Source organism: Episyrphus balteatus, chromosome 1, assembly GCF_945859705.1.
Source record: "Episyrphus balteatus chromosome 1, idEpiBalt1.1, whole genome shotgun sequence".
Classification (NCBI taxonomy): Eukaryota; Metazoa; Arthropoda; class Insecta; order Diptera; family Syrphidae; genus Episyrphus; species Episyrphus balteatus.
The window spans coordinates 5,380,880-5,400,745 of record NC_079134.1 but is presented as its reverse complement, the minus strand read 5'-3'; the positions used below and the strand labels follow the sequence as shown (position 1 = coordinate 5,400,745).

At 30.4% G+C, this 19,866-nt stretch overlaps 2 protein-coding genes across 4 annotated transcripts in view; one reads left to right on the top strand and one right to left on the bottom strand.

Annotated features, from left to right (window-relative positions):
• Positions 1-19,866, top strand: part of LOC129906637 (MKRN2 opposite strand protein) — a 69,168-nt gene that overhangs the window by 5,368 nt on the left and 43,934 nt on the right. The window lies entirely within an intron of this gene.
• The window catches only part of LOC129906635 (protein eyes shut), a 122,883-nt gene that overhangs the window by 69,111 nt on the left and 33,906 nt on the right, over positions 1-19,866 (bottom strand). For all 3 annotated transcript variants that reach the window (XM_055982458.1, XM_055982457.1, XM_055982459.1), the window contains one exon: positions 17,841-17,989. In XM_055982458.1, coding sequence (XP_055838433.1) covers positions 17,841-17,989 — 149 coding nt within the window. The remainder of the gene's footprint in view (positions 1-17,840; positions 17,990-19,866) is intronic.

Below are 19,866 nucleotides of genomic sequence, written 5' to 3'. Positions count from 1 at the left end.
TCCACCATAATTTATTTTGTCAGTTGTTTCAGACTTGAACCCATCGAATTTGCCTTGTATTGAACGCTTTAAAAGATAGTTTCTAGTCCAGCGAAAAAGAGACTATGCGACTCCAAAGGCCGTATTTTCAAAAAAAAAGTGCTCGATGCCCATTACTATTCAAGGATATTGGAATATTAAGTGCAGGAACCTTACTTTCTCCAAGATGAGGTAATGATTTTAGTTCCATTGCAATTACCAGTAGGCATAAGGCATGGGTACGAATACCATGCTACCATTAAATGTCATTAAAAAGCTTTCGTTCCTTAAATTATTTATTAAGCTGATAACACTGTGGCAGTGGTGTCAACTGTTTTTCGAAAATTAGATTTTAGGTCGAGACTCCCAAAATACTAAGAATTTCGAAAAATAATTGTCATTCTTAATAGTTTTTTTTTTGTTAAGTGGAAAGATATTCTAATCTAGATAGTTATGATATGGACGCTTACGAAACATTTTTTAAATAAAAATCAGACGTTTTCATGTTTTGTTTTGCTTATTATGCATTCCTTTAAAAATTGAAGAGACGATAGCGAATTCACTCAACGAAAGGGTCATAAGTTCCAATAAATTGACTTTTTTGGTCAAAAAAATGCTTCCTAAGCAGGCGAATTGGTTGGGATAGCTTTCCTTTAAAGTAAGGTTCAGATAGTTGTGAAGATCTGATAAAATTTCAACGAAAAAGTGACGAATATTATACAAAACTTTCAGTATTTTGCGAGTCATAGAATATCAAAATATTTCGAAAACTTGTACCAAATCTAAATTGGTTGCTGAATCGGGCACTGGGCAGGACAAAAATAAAAAAAAATTAAGATTTTTCAAAAAAGTGGTCACAAAAAAGTCTCAAGGGTTAAATAATATTTTTTTGGAATTGTGAATACAATATTATATTAGAACTCCTCGAAAAATTCTACGTCAATTTCATAAATGATTCTCTATGAAATAGTGAGACCGAAAAAAGTTCTAGCGACATGAAAAATTATAAACCAAATTCGCACCTGTTTGCCTATAACGTCACAAAAAAAAGGTGTACCTACAGAGGATTAATCAGCGTTTTCAATTCTTTAAGAAAAAAAAAACTTATATGCGATCGTTCGGAAGTTATAGGGTGAAGAAGATTAATTTTTTTTAGGGACAGACGACATAAGCGCTGTTTTCCATCCGCTCGGGAAGAGACCAGTCTGCTCAAATCAAACCAGTTTGATAGTTTTAGCCGTTTTCGGTATAAAATTTATCATCCCGGAAAGAATTAAATTGTAATCATATTTGCGCTGAAGTCTATGTACGTGACTATCGAGGAAACATAGTGACCAGTAAAAGATCCTAAAATGACTATTAACTCAATTGGCTTTAAAAAATAAGTTACGCATACGCCATAGTGAACCATCGTTATAATTATAGAGCTAGTTAAATATCAGAGTATGCAAACAAATGTTTCGTTTAAAGCACAATCCGCTTACTATCACACAATTTTGTTCATACAATATTGATTTTAACCATACCTGCGACAAAGCCAAACGGATGATTATATGTATTAGGGTGGGTAAAAAAAAAAAATGGAAATTCGTTTTTTGATTTTGTACTTCGAAAACTCGATTGCTAGACACCTCTAGAATTTACTCACCAAATATGAGCTCTTTATCTTAATGGGAAGGTCCTCCGCTTTTCAATTTTCCATTTTTACATCAAGCTTCTACAAAAAAAAAAAAAATAATTTTTTTATTAATTGACTTTTTAGCCAATTTTTTTACATATTCTTGTAGAAAATTAAACGCTCTACAAAAAAGGTTAAATACACTTTTTTTAATTATCTAACCGTTTGGTAGATATTTGAGGTCCAAAAATCGAGAAAATCTTTGAAAATTCGTTTTTTTGTTCTTAATTTTGTAACAAATTGAAAAATTATAATAAATCAAACGCGCATGACATATTCTTGTAGGAAACAGATTGCTCCACAAAAAAGGTCTTAGTAACTTTTTTTTTATTTATCTAACCATTTCAAAGATATTTGAGGTCAAAGTTAAACAAAAATATAAAAACTTTTTTTACTTTTCAAAATTTTGTAATTCACTGAATAGTCATTATTATTAAGGTAGTAAGATGGATTATTGTAGGGGCTTAAATGTTTTTCAAAAAAGTCCTTGGCATCAAATTGGTTGCCTTAACCGTTTAGAAGATATTCGCATCCAAGTCGCAATGCATAGGGACCATAAGAAAACTATTGAAATCAGTGGGCATTAGTTTGGATACGAATATCTTCTAAACGGTTAAAGCAATCAATATGATGCCAAGAAATTAATTGTAGAACGTTTAAGCCCCTACAAGAATATATCTTGCTACCTAAATTGAAAATAATGAATTTTCAGTGAACTGGAAAATTTTTAAAAGTAAAAAATGTTTTTATAATTTTTTTTAACTTTGACCTCGAATATCTTTAGAATGGTTAGATTAATGAAAAAAGTTATCAAGACCTTTTTTGCGAAACAATTAATTTTCTATACGAATATGTCTTGCGCGTTTGATTTATTTAATTTTTCAATTTGTTAAAAAATTAAGAACAAAAAAACCAATTTTTAAGGATTTTCTCGATTTTCGGACCTCAAATATCTATTAAACGGTTAGATAATTAAAAAAAGTGTATTTAACCTTTTTTGTAGAGCGTTCAATTTTCTTCAAGAATATGTAAAAAAATTGGCTAAAAATTCAATTAATAAAAAAAATATTTTTTTTTGGTAGAAGCTTGATGTAAAAATGGAAAATTGAAAAGTGGAGGATCTTCCCATTAAGATAAAGAGCTCATATTTGGTGAGTATATTCTAGAGGTGTATAGCAATCGAGTTTTCGAAGTACCAGATCAAAAAAAACGAATTTCGATTTTTTTTGACCCACCCTAATATGTATGTTTGACCGGTATTTATCTGTTCCATCATAACTTCTAAACTATTGATCGTAATTTGACAAATCAGGTATCGTTAAAAGTGTCTTGCTTGTCCGCTAGTTATATGCTATTCGACGTCACATTAATTTAAATATTGTGCCTTCTAGAGGCAATTATATATTCAACACATCAATTTTACTTCCCTTTACAACTTCGCTTCTTAGTTTAGTACCTGCATAACTTGGATTTTAATTTATTTTATTTTGTTAACATCCAAAGCCACATTTTATTAAACAATCCTAAAAATCTTCTTCCTTTTTTCCAACATAACACCTAACTTTTCGTATAAAATCAACGCATAGTTTTCTGAATAGAATTTTCACGTTGGGCGCCACTTAACACCAACAACTTTGGCATTATTCACTTATATATACAATAAGAATGTTTCACACAATGTTTAGCATTCATTTTGCATTTTCAATTATTCTATTCGAAAAAGTAGATAGGTATTCCCATTTTGTTTAGTTTCTATTTTATTCCATTTTCATCTAAACTTGCGCTGGTTTAGTGAAAATGTATTCAGACTCAACTTTACCACATAAATTGTGTTTTTTTTTTTTTGTGGCAAAAAGAGTTGAAACAAAAAAATCACAGATGGAATAGAGAAAGTTTTTAAATTGACTCTGAGGTTTCAAAGTAAGCTAAAAACATTGGTTTGAAAAAAAGTGGAAACCTGATGTTTTTCAAAATAGAAAAAAAAGTCTGCTGATTTTATCATTTGCAGAGATCTAACTCCCTCTCTTTCTTTTTTGTTAATATTTCCGCTTTTTTTTGCATTTTACTTGTGCGCGAGTATTAAAATTGTATTGCAAACATATTTCATATGAATCCTTCGTCCTCATGTCCTGCTCAAGCGAATTTCTATTTCTCACCCTCAGCAGCAAACATGGCGATCGTAGGGGCGGACGGCACGGATTCTCGCGATAGAGTGATAAATGCATAAACTATAAAAGCGAGTGCAGCGCAAACAACACACTAACAAAAAAAAAAAAACAAAAAAATAGAAAATAGAAAATAGAAGAGAAACAAATTGAATTTCTGGATTCAATTTAATCCCCGGTTAAAATGTAACCAAAGAAGCAAACTATTTTCATCTAAATTCAAAAAAAAAAGGAGGACAAAAACAAAAAATTGAAATCAAACAAAATAAAGTATTGTCGTTCGATATAAAGCTTCAGAAACGGATGCAGAAAAATACAGGAGAGCAATCTGAAAAAAACATGTATGCTGGAATCGACTATGGGCTGGGGTTGACTGCCTTGGCTGGCTTGAAAAAAAAAAAAAAATTAAATTGAAAACATCGCAGATACGAGACGAGGAACAAATGCTGAAAGTAATTATTTTCCTTTGGCGTGTTCGCACGCTCGGCTTCGCTTTGTCCTTTGTGCAGAAGAATGAATATGTAGTGTATATATGCTTCTTTGGAGAGCATTGGAGCAGAGACAAATGAAAAATGTATAGATACAATTTTCTATCGTGGTGGGAATTGGGAGACGGAAGCATTGTAGTACTATGTTAGGAAGTAAAGTTTGGAGGATAGAATCATTTTTTTGTTGAGAGAGAAAGTGGTCGATTTATATCGTAGGATTTTTTTTGTTTAGAAATAGATTCATTTTTAATTTCAGTAAAATTGCAATAAAGAAACTCAAATTTAAGAAACAAAAAAAGACAAAAAGGGAAAAGAAGGAAAATAGTGAATCGATTTTCTTCTCCAACAACCAATTGAGGAGATAGATGAGCGCCTTCATTTTTGCATTTAATATTTTTGCAATCACTCATTTTTTGTACAAAAAATATAAACAAAAAAAAAAAAAATTGATCGGCACTTACTATACATTACAGTTCACGTAGAAGATCCTCAAAAAAAAGGTTTCGCATAAATTGTATAGGTTTTTTACTTGCGATATAGGTACTATATATCAAGTTATGCATTCGTACAAAAAAAAATAAAATGCACGACTGGGTCGCACGAACTTGCTCTTATAGTTAAAGTTGCTTAAATTTTTAAGACTTATTATATAGAAATTTGGAAAAAAAAATAAAATTCGTTTAAAAAAAAAAAATAAAATAAAATCTGAAATTAAATTGCCCTCCAAAACAAGTAAGCAGTTTTGATTGATATATTAAGATGCATTTTTAGAAAAAAAATTTTCAAAATCGTTAGAGCCCTTTTTTAAAAAACTAATTTTTTATAAATAATTTTTTGGAAAAAAAGTTTTAAAATAAAATTGGTATGCCATTCTTTAGAAATCACTAATCAACATCTAAAAACAAAATTTCAAAAAAATTCAATGTCCCGTTTTCGAAAATTTGATTTTTCAAAAAAAAATTTTCAAAATTTTTTTAAAAATCCAAAAATTATTTTTTTTCAAAATCTTATTTTTGGATTATATTTAAATTATATAAATGCTTCTTCACAAAAAGTTTCGTTGAAATCGAATAAGCAGTTTCGGAGATAATCGGATTTGAAAAAAAACGGTTCTATGGCAGGTACCGTTAATAATGATTCTCAAAAAAAAATTTTTTTATTGAAAGATAGACCTTAGCTTATAACTACTGCTTGAATTTTTTAAACAAAATCGTTGGAGCCGTTTTCGAGATATTTCAATTTTACCTAAATCGGTATATGACAAGTACCGTTATTTTTGGTCCAAAAAAATTAATTCCAAAAACCCCTCTGGAGAGTCGCCAAATAACGCTACATACCAAGTTTGACATTAATCGGTCCATCCGTTTAGGCTGTAGCTCCTTATACAGACAGACAGACAGACAGACAGACAGACAGACAGACAGACTGACAGACAGACAGACGGACTTCCGGGACCCACTTTTTTGGCATTGTCTACCATCGTAATGTCATGGAAAAATGTTATCTCAACTTTTTTTTTTTGTACGAATGCATAACTTGATATATAGTACCTATATCGCAAGTAAAAAGTTGAGATAACATTTTTCCATGACATTACGATGGTAGACAATGCCAAAAAAGTGGGTCCCGGAAGTCCGTCTGTCAGTCTGTCAGTCTGTCTGTCTGTCTGTCTGTCTGTCTGTCTGTCTGTCTGTATAAGGAGCTACAGCCTAAACGGATGGACCGATTAATGTCAAACTTGGTATGTAGCGTTATTTGGCGACTCTCCAGAGGGGTTTTTGGAATTAATTTTTTTGGACCAAAAATAACGGTACTTGTCATATACCGATTTTAGTAAAATTGAAATATCTCAAAAACGGCTCCAACGATTTTGTTTAAAAAATTCAAATATTAGTTTTAAGCTGAGGTCTATATTTCAATGAAAAATTTTTTTTTCGAAAATCGTTATTAACGGTACCTGCCATAGAACCGTTTTTTTCAAATTCGAATATCTCCGAAACTTCTTATTCGATTTCAACGAAACTTTTTGTGAAGAAGCATTTATATAATTTAAATATAAACCAAAAATTAAATTTCCAAAAAAATAATTTTTGGATTTTTAAAAAAATTTTGAAAATTTTTTTTTGAAAAATCAAATTTTCGAAAACGCGACATTGAATTTTTTTGAAATTTTGTTTTTAGATGTTCATTAGTGATGTCTACAAAATGGCATTACAATTTTATTTTAAAACTTTTTTTCCAAAAAATTATTTATAAAAAATTGTTTTTTTAAAAAACGGCTCTAACGATTTTGAAAATTTTTTTTCTAAAAATGCACGTTAATATATCAATCAAAACTGCATACTTGTTTTGGAGGGCAATTTAATTTCAGATTTAATTTTATTTTTTTTTTTAAACGAATTTTATTTTTTTTTCCAAATTTCTATATAATAAGTCTTAAAAATTTAAGCAACTTTAACTATAAGAGCAAGTTCGTGCGACCCAGTCGTGCATTTTATTACATTAATTTTATGCGTTTGCAAATCAAATTCACCTCCGAAAAATCAAATACTCGAATATGAAAATCGATTAAATTTAAATCGAGTTCTTAGAGAAAGCGAAAGAAACCAACTAAAAAAAACCAACAGAATTATGTGTTCTGTTGGTTTTTCATCTCCTTACTGTAGTTTTGGAGCTTCGAATGTTTTGGATGCTTTTTTCCAGATTTTGGACGGAATCAAGGACTTTTTTCAGTCTAGGACTTCTACTCTGTAGATCGTTTATGTTTAGCAACCCTTTTCACTAAATCGATTCCAAAGTTAAAAATAGGGGAAAAAAATGTTTGAAAACTCATTTTATACTATTTTTGTCCAGACTGTGAATTTTAGTAAATAAATTACTTAGACAGAAAACTGCCTCAATTAATTCCTTATCGAACAGTGAAAACTATATGTTTCTATGTCTAGTTTTTGAGAAAATTGAAAAATAAAAACAAATAAAAACAAAAAATATTTTGAAAAAAGAAAAATCTAATAAAATAATTTTTCAATTTTCCCAAAAACTAGAAGACATAGAAACATATAGTTTTCACGGTTCGATAAGGAATCAATTGAGGAAGTTTTCTGTGTGAGTAATTTTTTTTACTAAAATTCGCAGTCTGGAGAAAAATAGTATAAAATAAGTTTAAACAAATTTTTTTTCCCCTATTTATAACTTTGAAATCGATTATTTCAAAAACTATTGGTAATATTATATTGATTTAAAAATTAGAATCAAATGCACAATTTTGCCTTTTGGAAATGGTATCATTTGTTACTGTAAGTGTTGCCGTTGTTTTTTAATAATTTTTTTTTATTTTGATAATTTTTTTTTAGAAAAATGCCCCTCCCACCTAAACGGGGGGAGATAGACCCCCCTCCCAAAGAAAAAAAATGTTTGTATTGAGCTCCTCTACAAAAACCCTTCATCAAATCCTGGCGTCCAACTTATCCTACTACGTGCCGAAACAACATTTTTGTTCTATACCTAAAAGTTCGAATTTCTGTATCTGGGTTGAAATCGAAATTTTTTTTTTCTAAGCCAATTTTGAAGTGATTTTCATAAAAAATACCTCGATCAATTGGGAAATAAATATAGTTTTAGAATATATTTTTTAAATAGCATGTTGTTTTGAAAACATATACTTTAAATTGATGCCGAAGTTAAGCAAATGACAAAAAAAATTGAATTTTTAAACTTTGACATCTTATAAATTCTAAGTGGTTTAACTAGGGCCGATGATTCGACCCGGGTATAATGCTACCCGGGTACTCGGTTAGCCGGGTAGCTTGTACCCGGGTAGTAAATTACCCGAGTACCCGTTTACCCGGGTAAAATGGCTATTACCCGGGTAACCGGGTACCCGGGTAAGCGAAATTACCCGGGTGCCCGGGTAACCGGGTAACCGAATATACAAATAAAAACAATTATATTACTGTCTTTATCACTTTTTCAAAAGCATTTAACTAGTCGTGAAAAAATATTTTGTAAAAGTAGGTAGCAATACAGATAAATTCAGTGACAAATTATACCCGGGTAATCGGGTAGTCGGGTAATCGGGTAGTTGGGTACCCGGGTACCCGGGTAGTTTCGGGTATCCGGGTAGTACCCGGGTACCCGGGCATTACCCGATTTACTCGGGTACCCGGGTACTACCCGGGTAACCGGTTACCCGGGTATCATCAGCTCTAGGTTTAACCGAGTTACATGTTTTATACATTGTTAAAAAGGTATATTTATCTTCTATCAAAAAAAATCGAAAATGGGTAAAAAATTGTCGAAGCTAGAATTTTTTCAATGGGTGAAGGCCCAAAAACCCGTTTTTTGCCCGTAACTCCAGATTTTGGGGGTGTTAGGGGATTTTCAAATACCGTTTCGTATTCAGTGCGACTAGCTCTACAAAACCTGATAGGTCTCCGCCCGCGTATATTTTGAGTGTTACACCGTGTAATTTATACAGAAATATCAAAAGACACGTTTTAGTATTTTCTCTATGTGGCCGAAATATACCCATGCCGCAACCAATGTGTTTATATGGCCTTTTTGTTAATGGTCTTGAAATGTAGCTTAAAAATGTACAAAAGTTTTTTGGTTTTTTGCAAAAAATTTGTTTATTTTCAGTGCAAAATTTTCAACTAAAAAAAAGCAGAGAAAACGAGGTTTGAAAATCACTCTCATTGGAAAAAAATGAAAAATTGTTCGATATGGTTGTATTGAAGTGTTAATATTCCGAGATCTACGCGATGTACTTTTGAAATAAAGGTCTCTAAACTACCAAAGTTTTGTCGAAAAATTAGGAAAAAAATAAAAAAAGTTTCCACATTTGATTAAAAAAAAAAATCGAAAAAAAATCAGTAAAGCTACTTTCAAACTCTGATAACATGAGAACGCCGCAACTTAAATTAATGTTTATGGCTTTAAAATGTAGCTTAGATTATACAAATTGTTTATGTTTTTTTTTTTTTTTATGTCAATGTCAAAATTAGTAGCATTAAAGAATAAGAATAACAATAATAAAAAATTCGTCAATAATTATTTCTTAAATACGGTAATTCAGTGGTAACGCAATAAGCACTCGCACCTATTACTTTTTCCTCATGAAAAATGAAATTCAACCAAAGAGAAACATATTCAGCGATGAAATAGTATAGTAAAACATTTTCAAATGCTTCTACATTTAAGACGGTCCATGGTCATCTGTAAATTGTGAAGAAAGAGTGAAAGTGAAAAGTGATTTGAATTTTTTAAGTTGTTCTAAAATGAAGGAAAATAGACACATCGTCCGGGCCCTTAGAATTTAAAAACCATTAATCAAACTTTGCTTTAAAAATTTATATTTAGGGCAGTTTTTTTTTTCCAAAATGTAGGCTTCCATAGTTTAAATTCCACTTTGCTTGTGTCAAATAACTGCGTATTAAAAAAAAATTTTGTCATTAGAACTCAAAAGACATGAGCTCTTTTTAACTATATTTTCCGCCAGTCTTAATGAACATATTTTTCCTTGAGATGATATTATTTCACAAACCCAATTTCATATTCTTTTTTTGACTTTCTGAATAGAAAAAAGGTAACCATTCAAAAGCAAAGAACAAACTACTCAAAGCTTTCTCGGTGTTTTTTTTTTTTTTTTTCCTTAATGATTCCTCATTCCAATTCTATTCTCTTTATCCCCCAAAGGCAAGCAAAAAAAATACCACTAATTACTCAAACTAAGCCAAAAATCATCCAACCCCAACCAAATGGGTTTGGGGTGTAGGCACATCTGAGACTTTATACCTACCCCATACCATTTTAGTATTTTCATTTTTGTTGGCTTTTCTTCTTAAACCTCCTACCTTTTTAGACTTGACTGGGGTTTGGGGGGGTTAGGTATCTGTACATGAACAGGACTTGGTTAAATCAATAAAGTGACCATACCTACTCAGTTTTTTTTTTTCTTATTTGACTTTTTGTCCATCAGAGAGCTTGAAAAAGTAGGTCTCTTGTGTGTGCACAGAAAAAAAAAAACACACATCAAGAAAAACGAAAGTGGTTAAAGATGTTCGACTCTATTTTTTGTTCTTTTATTTTCCTATATTCTTTGGAATAATTTTTGCTTTTGCTCATACATTTTCTTTTTTATTTATTTTTCTTCTTTATTTCTTTGTGTGTTGCGAGTGAAGTGGAAAAAGAGAAGAAAAAAAAAGGAAATTTCTAACAAAATATCTTCAAGAAACATATAAGAAGAGTTTATAAGGTTTCCAAGCGATTTGTTGTGTTTTTCATGCTATTATCGACTATCGAACGAGGTAATTCAGTTATGACATCAAGGAAAACTTACTTATACGTGTTTTTTTTTTTGTCGATATTGTTATGTTTGCACTCGTGTGAGTGAAGATGGAAAATTGTTTTGATTTTGTCCGAAGAAGAAGAAGAAGAAGAAGCGGGAAATCATTTAGAAGCCATATTAAGGAATAAAGATATATATATGAAGCGTGAGAAAGGTGGGTAATTAGTTTGTTACAATATTGAAAAAAGCTCCTGAGTTGATGGATTTTTGTTCTTTGGTTATTGCTTATGGTTTTCTTTCTTTTTTTTTTTTTTTGTAATTTTGGATGTAGGTAATAATCAGGATAAGAGACCAATTATTTGTAATTTATTTATGTGAAGATAATTAGCACGAAATTGCTTTTTCAATGGTTTTTTGATTACCTATACAGATAAGGAAAATGTTTTTGGAAGTAGATAATAATCGTAGTTAGCTTTATTTGTTATTTACCTAAATAAAATTGCCTATTCGAGCCTTAATTACAAGCTTTTAATTATAGTTCTTTAGATTTAATAACATTGTATTGGTGGCTAAGCGTTGATTATCAAGAAAGAAGACTAGCCTTTATCCTTTTACTTGATAAAGTTCAAAACTCCAAAAAAAAAACATCATTAAATTTTTGTAACACGTACCCATAACATAAGGCTTTATTAGAATTGACTTGTAATTAAAGTTAATAATGGATGGCACTACCTTTATATAATTTCAGCATTTATTTATTAAGGACTTGACTAAACTGATCAAAAATTGAGTGAAAACTTTTTCCGCTTCTTTTTGTATTTATTATTTTTTATATTTTTATTTTACTTAACATTAATTCGTAAAAAGCACCTTACACCAAAGCTTCATGTAATATTTCTTTTTGAAGTGCAATTTTCAAACGAATTATTCGGTTACACTAGTCGGCAACGAAAATGGAGCTTGAACCAAACCATACTTTTCTAAAGGACTTTTGTGTGCTGATTCCTAATCTGAAGTCAAAATTTCCCTGGCACGTCAAGTTTTCGAAATATTTAAATATTAACAGGTCAAAAACGCGTTTTTGTGGCACTTTTGGCGTTGAATTTCATCACCGTTAAATTTTTTTTCGCAAAACTACATAATGCAATATTCAAAAGCCATATTTTATCATCTTAAACACGTTTATTTTTATTTTCAAAATTATTTTTTTTTCTAAAAGATATTTGCTATAGAAAGGTATGATATCTCAAAATCTTGGTGGTTAAAGTAACTTATGGTTTTTGAAGCAGATTTTAAGTAAATTTCAGTTTTTGACTCCTGATTCGGTTGAAAAAATAGCAAAATATTACGGAAAAATAATATGTTAAGATCAAATGTCAAAAAAAAAAAAAATGTCATTTTAAATTAGTTTTTGGGACTTTATAGCTAAAATTGCAGAGCTCAAAAACTAGATATGATGGAAAAAATATGTAAACTGTGTTGAATTCAGCACACTCAAGTTCATTCAAATCACCTAATAGAGTTCTTGCTCCCGAATTTTTTTGTTTTTTTGCCGACTAGTGTTTTTTTCGGTAATTTCAGCCCGAGTTAAAGGTCTCGTGGAAAACGGCCGATCTTCTTGCAAGCGATTACTTTGTACTGACAGAAGTTCGTAGCAAATTGGTCCTTTGTAGCTTTGGGAGCATTAGCTCTTCCTAATCCTCTGGTCTCCTGATATTGGTTTAAAAGGTTTTGGATAGCGCTTCGTGAGTCGCCGTCTGTGACTTTAAAGCTGTCAAGGTTCAAATGAAAAGACTAATTATAGCTTTGAAATGTTTTCCTTTTTTTTTTTAATATTCTTTACATTTACATCAATTATCCTAAAAAATTATAAGACTAATGGTGAAAAGATGTTTGTAAAATCTTAGTTAACAAGAAAGAAAATAACCCATGAAAATTGGCTTCTTTAAAGTTTTGATAATAGTTCTTAACTATGTTTGGTACTTTTTTGGACCAATATAATATTTCTAGGCATCAATTTTTTGGTGCTCCGTTCCGCAAAAGCGTGATCTAGACAGGATTCTAACGTTTATTTGAAATCTGATTTCTACGATGTGTAGAGCCGGCAACAAAAGTTGAATACATCATTTTCTCTAGCAAAGGTCCAGCCCTATCTTTCGCTATATTCTGTGCGCTTTAAACAGTAGGTAGACCAACGGCGTATACAAGGGGGGGGGGGGTCACGGGGTCATGACCCCCCCCCCAAGAACTCAGAACTTAAAAAAGAATTTGTTATGTGATACTGAAATCTTTTGAGTAAGATTATTTTCAAAATGTTGAAGTTTTAGAACATGAACGAAAATTAAAAGTAAACAAATTTTTGGTATTCAAACAAACTATTTTACCATATTTTGGGGATGTGGTCATATTTTTAGCGAACGCTATGCTGGATTAGGATTATTTTGATTCGTTCGATAATATTAGTTGAGCTGTGCTGTAGAGCTGTGTATGGAAACAAAATCCGGATACGTACCTATTATATTCAAAGCTTTTTAAAAGAAATTGAATCTAGTAGGTACACAAAAATAATATCTTAAGGGCAAGACACTGCTTACCAGCAAATAAAAGAAGCAGCCATATCTTCTATTTTTGTATATGATGAAGTGAATAAAATATGTTTTAAATAGGGAAGCTTTCTGTGGCCTTGCTGTGTGGAGGTTAATTCTGTTGATAAAATTCGTCATCGGCAAAATGTTAAAGAAGGATATCATTTCTCAAATCTTTTTAGTTTTTTTGCAATGTTCCAGTTCAATACATTCGTCTGATAAAATTTGGTGAATTTTGTTTGCTTACAGAATATAACAGTATTTTGTAGGTACATACTAAATTTGCTAGATCTGTTGCATTTTTTGAAACAACTATCGATTTGTTAATCATCAATGGCCAGCCAATTATAGAAGCAGTGTAAGCAACCTTATCTAAGGCAATTTAAATATTATTATTAAATATCACTTAGGGCTAATTTTTTGAATAGTTAGATAAACCTAAGTATGAGCTTATTCCTAGGAATAAAAGTTTTTTTTTTTATAGTGACATTTATTCTTCTGATAGTCTATCTGACGATTGAAAAAGCAGGGCTTAATCTATTAAATACAACTGAATGTTTTTTATATTGTAAACCGCTGATTAATACCTGAAAACGGACGAATTCCAAAATATCGCCAAAATAATTTTTTTTGTCTTTACTATTTTAATAGTGGTATTTTAAATTCCTATACAATTTTAAAACAAAATTTAAAAAAAATTATATTTTCAAATTCAATTTTTTTTACAAAACTTTGCGATTCGTTTGCCTGAGGTTAGGAAGACTTTTAATTCAAAAGTTAAAACTGTTATTAAGTAAAAACGATTTTTATTTTAACTTTCTGGGCTAGCGGAAAACAATGAACAGTTGTTTTAAGGCAAATTATTCAATCGAAGTACTCGTACAGTACATTTTATTTTTAGGAGAGGATAGCCTTAATTGGTCAAAATTAAAGCCTAGTACGCTGCTGATAAGAAACGAAAAATCCCATACAAAAATAAAACAACGAAATGGTAAACCAAAAATTTCGTTCAACTTTTCGTTCTGTAGTACGCTGTTCGGCACAACGAAATTGAAAGTCTAAACTTCTTTTTCGCACACAAACAATTGCCGGGGACATTCATTGTGTGTGGAAAAATGACATTTTGAGCTTTTTTTGTTTGTTTTTGTTGTTCATTTTGTCATTACATGTCTTTCTGCGATGCGTGTTTGCTTTTTTTTTCATTTATGTTTTGCAATTTTTGAGTATTTTTCGGTCCAAATTTCGCAAGCATTTCGTTGTCTTCGTGGACACCGACGAAAAATTTCGTTTCACATCAGCAGCGTTCTAGGCTTTAAGGCTTAACGCTAAACTTAAACGAATCTCATACCGTTTTTGTTTGGTTATTTTTAGAACTACATTCGGAACTTTTTGATTCGAAATAATTAATAATTCAAAAAGCCCATTTTCAGGTTTATGCCTGCTATCAAAACTTTTGAAAAAAAAAAAAAAATGGCATGACCCCCCCCCAAAAAGCAAACCTGTATACGCCCCTGAGGTAGACCCAAATTTTGTTGGCCCGTTTTTGAAATGATTTCAATTTCTGTTGGTCAAACAGTAAAAGGTGTCTGGGCAATAAATATTTCTAAAATAAAAAAAACATTTCATGTCTTAGGTCCAACTCCATGAAGTGGCTAACAAAAAAGATAGCAGGCCAACAAAAATTTCAGAAATCAGCTTTTACATCTTTTGACGTCAGAGTTCCGAAAACCCAGTTACCCGAAAATTAAGGATTTCGATAAATCCAAAATTCTGAAAACCAAAATTTCTGAAAACAGCAAATTATTGCTCAGTTCTTGTTCTTTGGATTTGAGTTCATCTGGATTTGGGGTTTTTGAGATTTTGGATATTCGCTATTTTAAGTTTTCGAAATTTTGAGGTTTCTGGATTTTGAGTTTCCGAGATTTCGGATTTTGTGATTCAGATAAATAAAATTTTGTCGACCTTCCGGTCTGACTTTGTTGTCCTGTATCATTTTTGTAAGTCACTTTAGGAATTGGGCCTATGTTACTTCCCTTAAATTTTACATATATGTATGAGGTTAGTGCAATGAATCATCTTTAAAATCGTAGCTTTTACTTCCTAAAAGTAAATGAATAGATTTCAGGTGGTTTTGAAATTTAATTTTTGAATTTTAATTTTTGCAGCAATGACCAAAGTTTTCTCTTAAACGGAATTTTTAATACATACATATCGTCGCCGTAAAGCAAAATTGTTCGAAGTAACAAAAACCAAATTTTACAGGGGACGATTTTTAAGTTTCAAATTGGTTTAATACGACAATTTTCTGCTCGTTTGCCATTCAAGTTATGTTTTTTATACAGTTTGTTCTTTTCTCTTGAATAAAATATATAAGTTTACCTCATTAGTAGATGAATACTATTTTTAAATAATTTTTAAAACTAAAAACCCAAAATTGGACATAGAACAATTCCTATACAAGTACGTTTTTTCCTTGAATAAAAAGTGGACTTAGAACAAAATATGATGGGACTTAGAACAATCAAGAATACTCGGGCTCATTTTTAAAAGACTACTTCCCTGTTTTTATTGTTCTATGTCCCATTTAATTATATTATCTGCGGAATGAAATTTTTTTTGACAAAAACGGTTTTCAAATTCGGAAAGAGCACCCTTAAATTAGTAAAACTGCATCATTAACTTATTTTCGGTAAAAAGTGGATTTAGAACAATTTTGCTTTACGCCGACGATTCATTTCTGGTTCATTTCCTTAACTTGATAAAGAACTATTGTTAGGTATTTAATTAATTCTAATAACTTCTAAAAGAATTTTATACGTCAGCAAAACTTCTAATTAAGAAAAGAAATTTTCTTTACACCTACGCATATTTTGCACTCTTCTCAAAACTCAAAAAGTTAACCTTTTGTTAACCTTTTCCTTCTTCCTTATTTTTTTTTTTTTGTATCATGTCACATACATTTTCAATGATTTAAATCAAATGACAACCACAGAAAACTGTCATCATGCCAGAGGAGAGATATCACAAACGAATTATTATGACAAATCACTTTGTGTGCTGCCAAGCGATATGGCAGCTTCAAAAGCTTTCATTAAAAAATGCTTATTTATAGCTGTATATAGTTCGATTGAAGGTGTTATATAAGAATACAATGTATTATGTATGTGTATACTACCTACGCTTTTGTTTTTGATATCCGATTAAAGATTCTTCGAAAATTCCTACATCATAAGTGGTTATAGGGTGTTTTGTTAAGAACTGAAATCCTACATTTTATTTAGAGAATGCTTAACTTCAACAATCAAAAAATTGCAAATATGGGAATATTTTAAGGTCAATGCCTCACTAAGATTCATTCTGTATAGTTATATCGCATATTTTCGGAGCGAGAAGTACTAGAGAAACTTAAGCGAAGCAATGAGAAGTACTATAGAAGCTTTAAGGAAGCTGTTTTTTTCAATTTTTGCAGATTACATGTTTAATATATGATTGAATATGATTCTAAACTCTCCCACGACTTCTTATGGAAACTTTATAGAAGCTATTTTTTCTTGGACAACAATTTTGAGTCTCAATGTTTTAAACTGATACTTATCTTTGAAGGATAAATACAGACAATTAGGAACACCCTGTATAAATATGCCTGCTATGGCAAATATTTTGCCTACCCATACCCACACATTCTTGGTTGTCCTTCTTTCTATATATGTATGAACACGTCGTCGTCTTTTTATTCCGATCCGATGACAAATTTAGATTTATGAAATAAAATCGAACCGTAATCAATTTTTGCTTTTGCAGACGTGTTTTCCCAAATAATTTTCCAAAAATAAACCTACGCACCTCTTAGGAAAACACACATACATATACACAAAACATAAGACAACCAGAATTATCTAAAGAATCTTTCAGCTTCTTAAGTTTCAAGCTTGGGAAGCTAAATTTTCTCATTATTCTGATTTAGAAGTGAATTTTTTCTTTTGTTTTCTTTTTTTTGCCTGTGTCCCTAAAGGGATTTTCCTTTCTATATCTGGCAGCAAATACCTGCCATTAAGATAAAATGTTATTGTTTTCTCTCTTGGTTGGGTAATGTTGTGGAAGGATTTTCACTCTAAGACATAACAAAAAAAAAAAAATATATTATCTTCAATTTGAATTGAATGAGGGTTGAAAATTATACCAATATCGTTTTCGAGAGACCTTTTTTTTTTCTTCTAAGAAGACAAAAAAAAAAAAGAACAAAAATAATGCAATTATAAGGTTCAATTTGTTTAACGGCGACATTAGACGCATTTTTTTAGATAGACTTTCAAATTATAAACGAAAATATAAAAATGAGGTGAGAAAATTGAAGTTTAGATAATAATTTATTAATTTTATTTGTACCACTTTATTTTTTATGCATAACCTGTTTTGTTACTTAAAAGAAATTTACATGATACATGTTTGATTATACTAATTATCACGTTGAAATAACATGTAAAACATCGACATTTGAATGTGAATCTGTTTAATTCTTTCTTTTTTTTTTGTTCTATATTCTCAGTTGTGTTTGTTTTGTTGATTTTACCAAGTTATCAAATATTTAAAAATAATTGAAATTTACTAAAAAAAACTTACCTGAAAATCCATCTTCGCATGTACAATTATAATACGCTACTCCATCAACACATGTTCCACCATTTTGACAAGGCCCCGACCAACATTCATCCCAATTTGTTTGGCACTGTATCCCTGTGTATCCATCTATGCAATAACACGAATATGAGCTGAAAATTAATAAAAATCATTTTTTATTTGTTTTTGTTGAAAAATCCTTTAACCAGAAAAATAAAATCAGATAGTACAATTTTTTTTTTTTTAATTACAAAACGCATAAAGGAATTGAAAAAAATTAAAAAAAGAAGAATCCTCAAACCACATACAAAAAAAAAAAAACCAAAGGAGAATAAATTAAGATTCCGTCGGTGAACCCCAGATCGACGAGAGTTTAAAGTGCTTTTAGCATTAGGCAAATTGAAATCAAGTGAAAACCCATGTACGTACAGCAAAAAAAAACCTCCTTCATCATGACGATATAGAGAGAGTCGGTTAAGTTGGTGCTCCGGAATACGTACAAAACCAAAGAACAAGCATTTTCTAATAAAACATTCATCGCTAACAGCCAGACCTCGTCCAGTGAAGTGTGTGTGTGTTAGCGCAGAAAAAAAAAAAAAATAAAACAATTTTTAAACTAGGTTGCCAGTGATGTTATAGTTATCTTACAATTTCAATTGAATTGCTTAGATTTTTTTCAAAGAAAAACGAAACTAGAAACCTTTTAAGAATGGCTAAAATACTAAATACACAAATACTAGTCCAGACAAATTAGATATTACACCCAGAAATAATTCGCATAGGGCTGAAAATTGGTACAGAGCATTTAAATGTCGACTAAAGTAAAATGTAAAAAAAGTCCCCAAAAATCCCATGTGTGCATAAAAAGTTATGCAAGGTTAAGTGTCGAAAATAAAACACAAAACACACGATTTTTTAACGATGGCAGCTATGAAAAAGTACATCTTAATCTTTTTTATGGAAAACATCATGGGCTATGAAATAAATTTAAAATATTTTTCAAAAACTGCATTTTAGAAGAGTTAAGTATAAAAAACTGATATTTTTGATTTTTGTCGAAATAAAACATTTTTTTTTTTTTAATTACAGCTCTGGAGAGATAAAAACTTAATTGAAATATGTAAAAAAACACATAATCTACAAATGCTATGAAAATTTGTTTATATAACACTGACCATTTGACAAAAATAGATAAAAAAAACGATATTTCTATACATACCACTCTTTTGAGCGCACTACCTTTAAAACGATAAGTGTTACTAAAGCATATCTTCAGCTATTTTTTGGAAAGCGTTATAGTATATGATACGAGTTTAAAATATATGTCAAAAAACTCATATTTTAGAAGCTACATATGTACAAAAATTCGCAATTTTTGAATTTTGACCAAATCAAACAATTTTTTTTTCTTTTTGAAAGACTACTTTAACAAAAAAACAAAAAATGTAGTAATATAAAGGAGCACATTATCTACCAGTTTTTCAAAGACAACTTTTCGACAGGACTCATAGTTTTAAAGTAATAGGCAAAAAACCGATATTTTCGACATTTGATATGTTAAATATCACGATATCTTATGAAAAAAGTGTCATAACATTTTTTTTAAGGAATTACAAAACCTACAAGTCATCCATATACTTTTTTTTTGATAGCTTCTCCCGTTTCAATGTTATATATAAAAAAAATAAATTTTCGACATTAAAACTTGAATAACTTTTTATGCACACATGGGACTTTTGGGGACTTTTGACTTTTTACTTTAATCGACATTTAAATGCTCTGTACCACTTTTCAGCCCTATGAGAATGATTTCTGGGTTTGCTCTTTTTTATGTTTATTTTGTCTGGACTTTAGGGTGGGCCAAAAAAATCGAAATTCTTTTTTTTGATTTGGTACTCCGAAAAATCGATTGCTAGACCCCTCTAGAGTATACACACCAAATATGAGCTATTTATATTAATGGAAAGGTCCTCCGCTTTGCAATTTTCCATTTTTACATCAAGCTTCTACTAAAAAAAAATAATTTTTT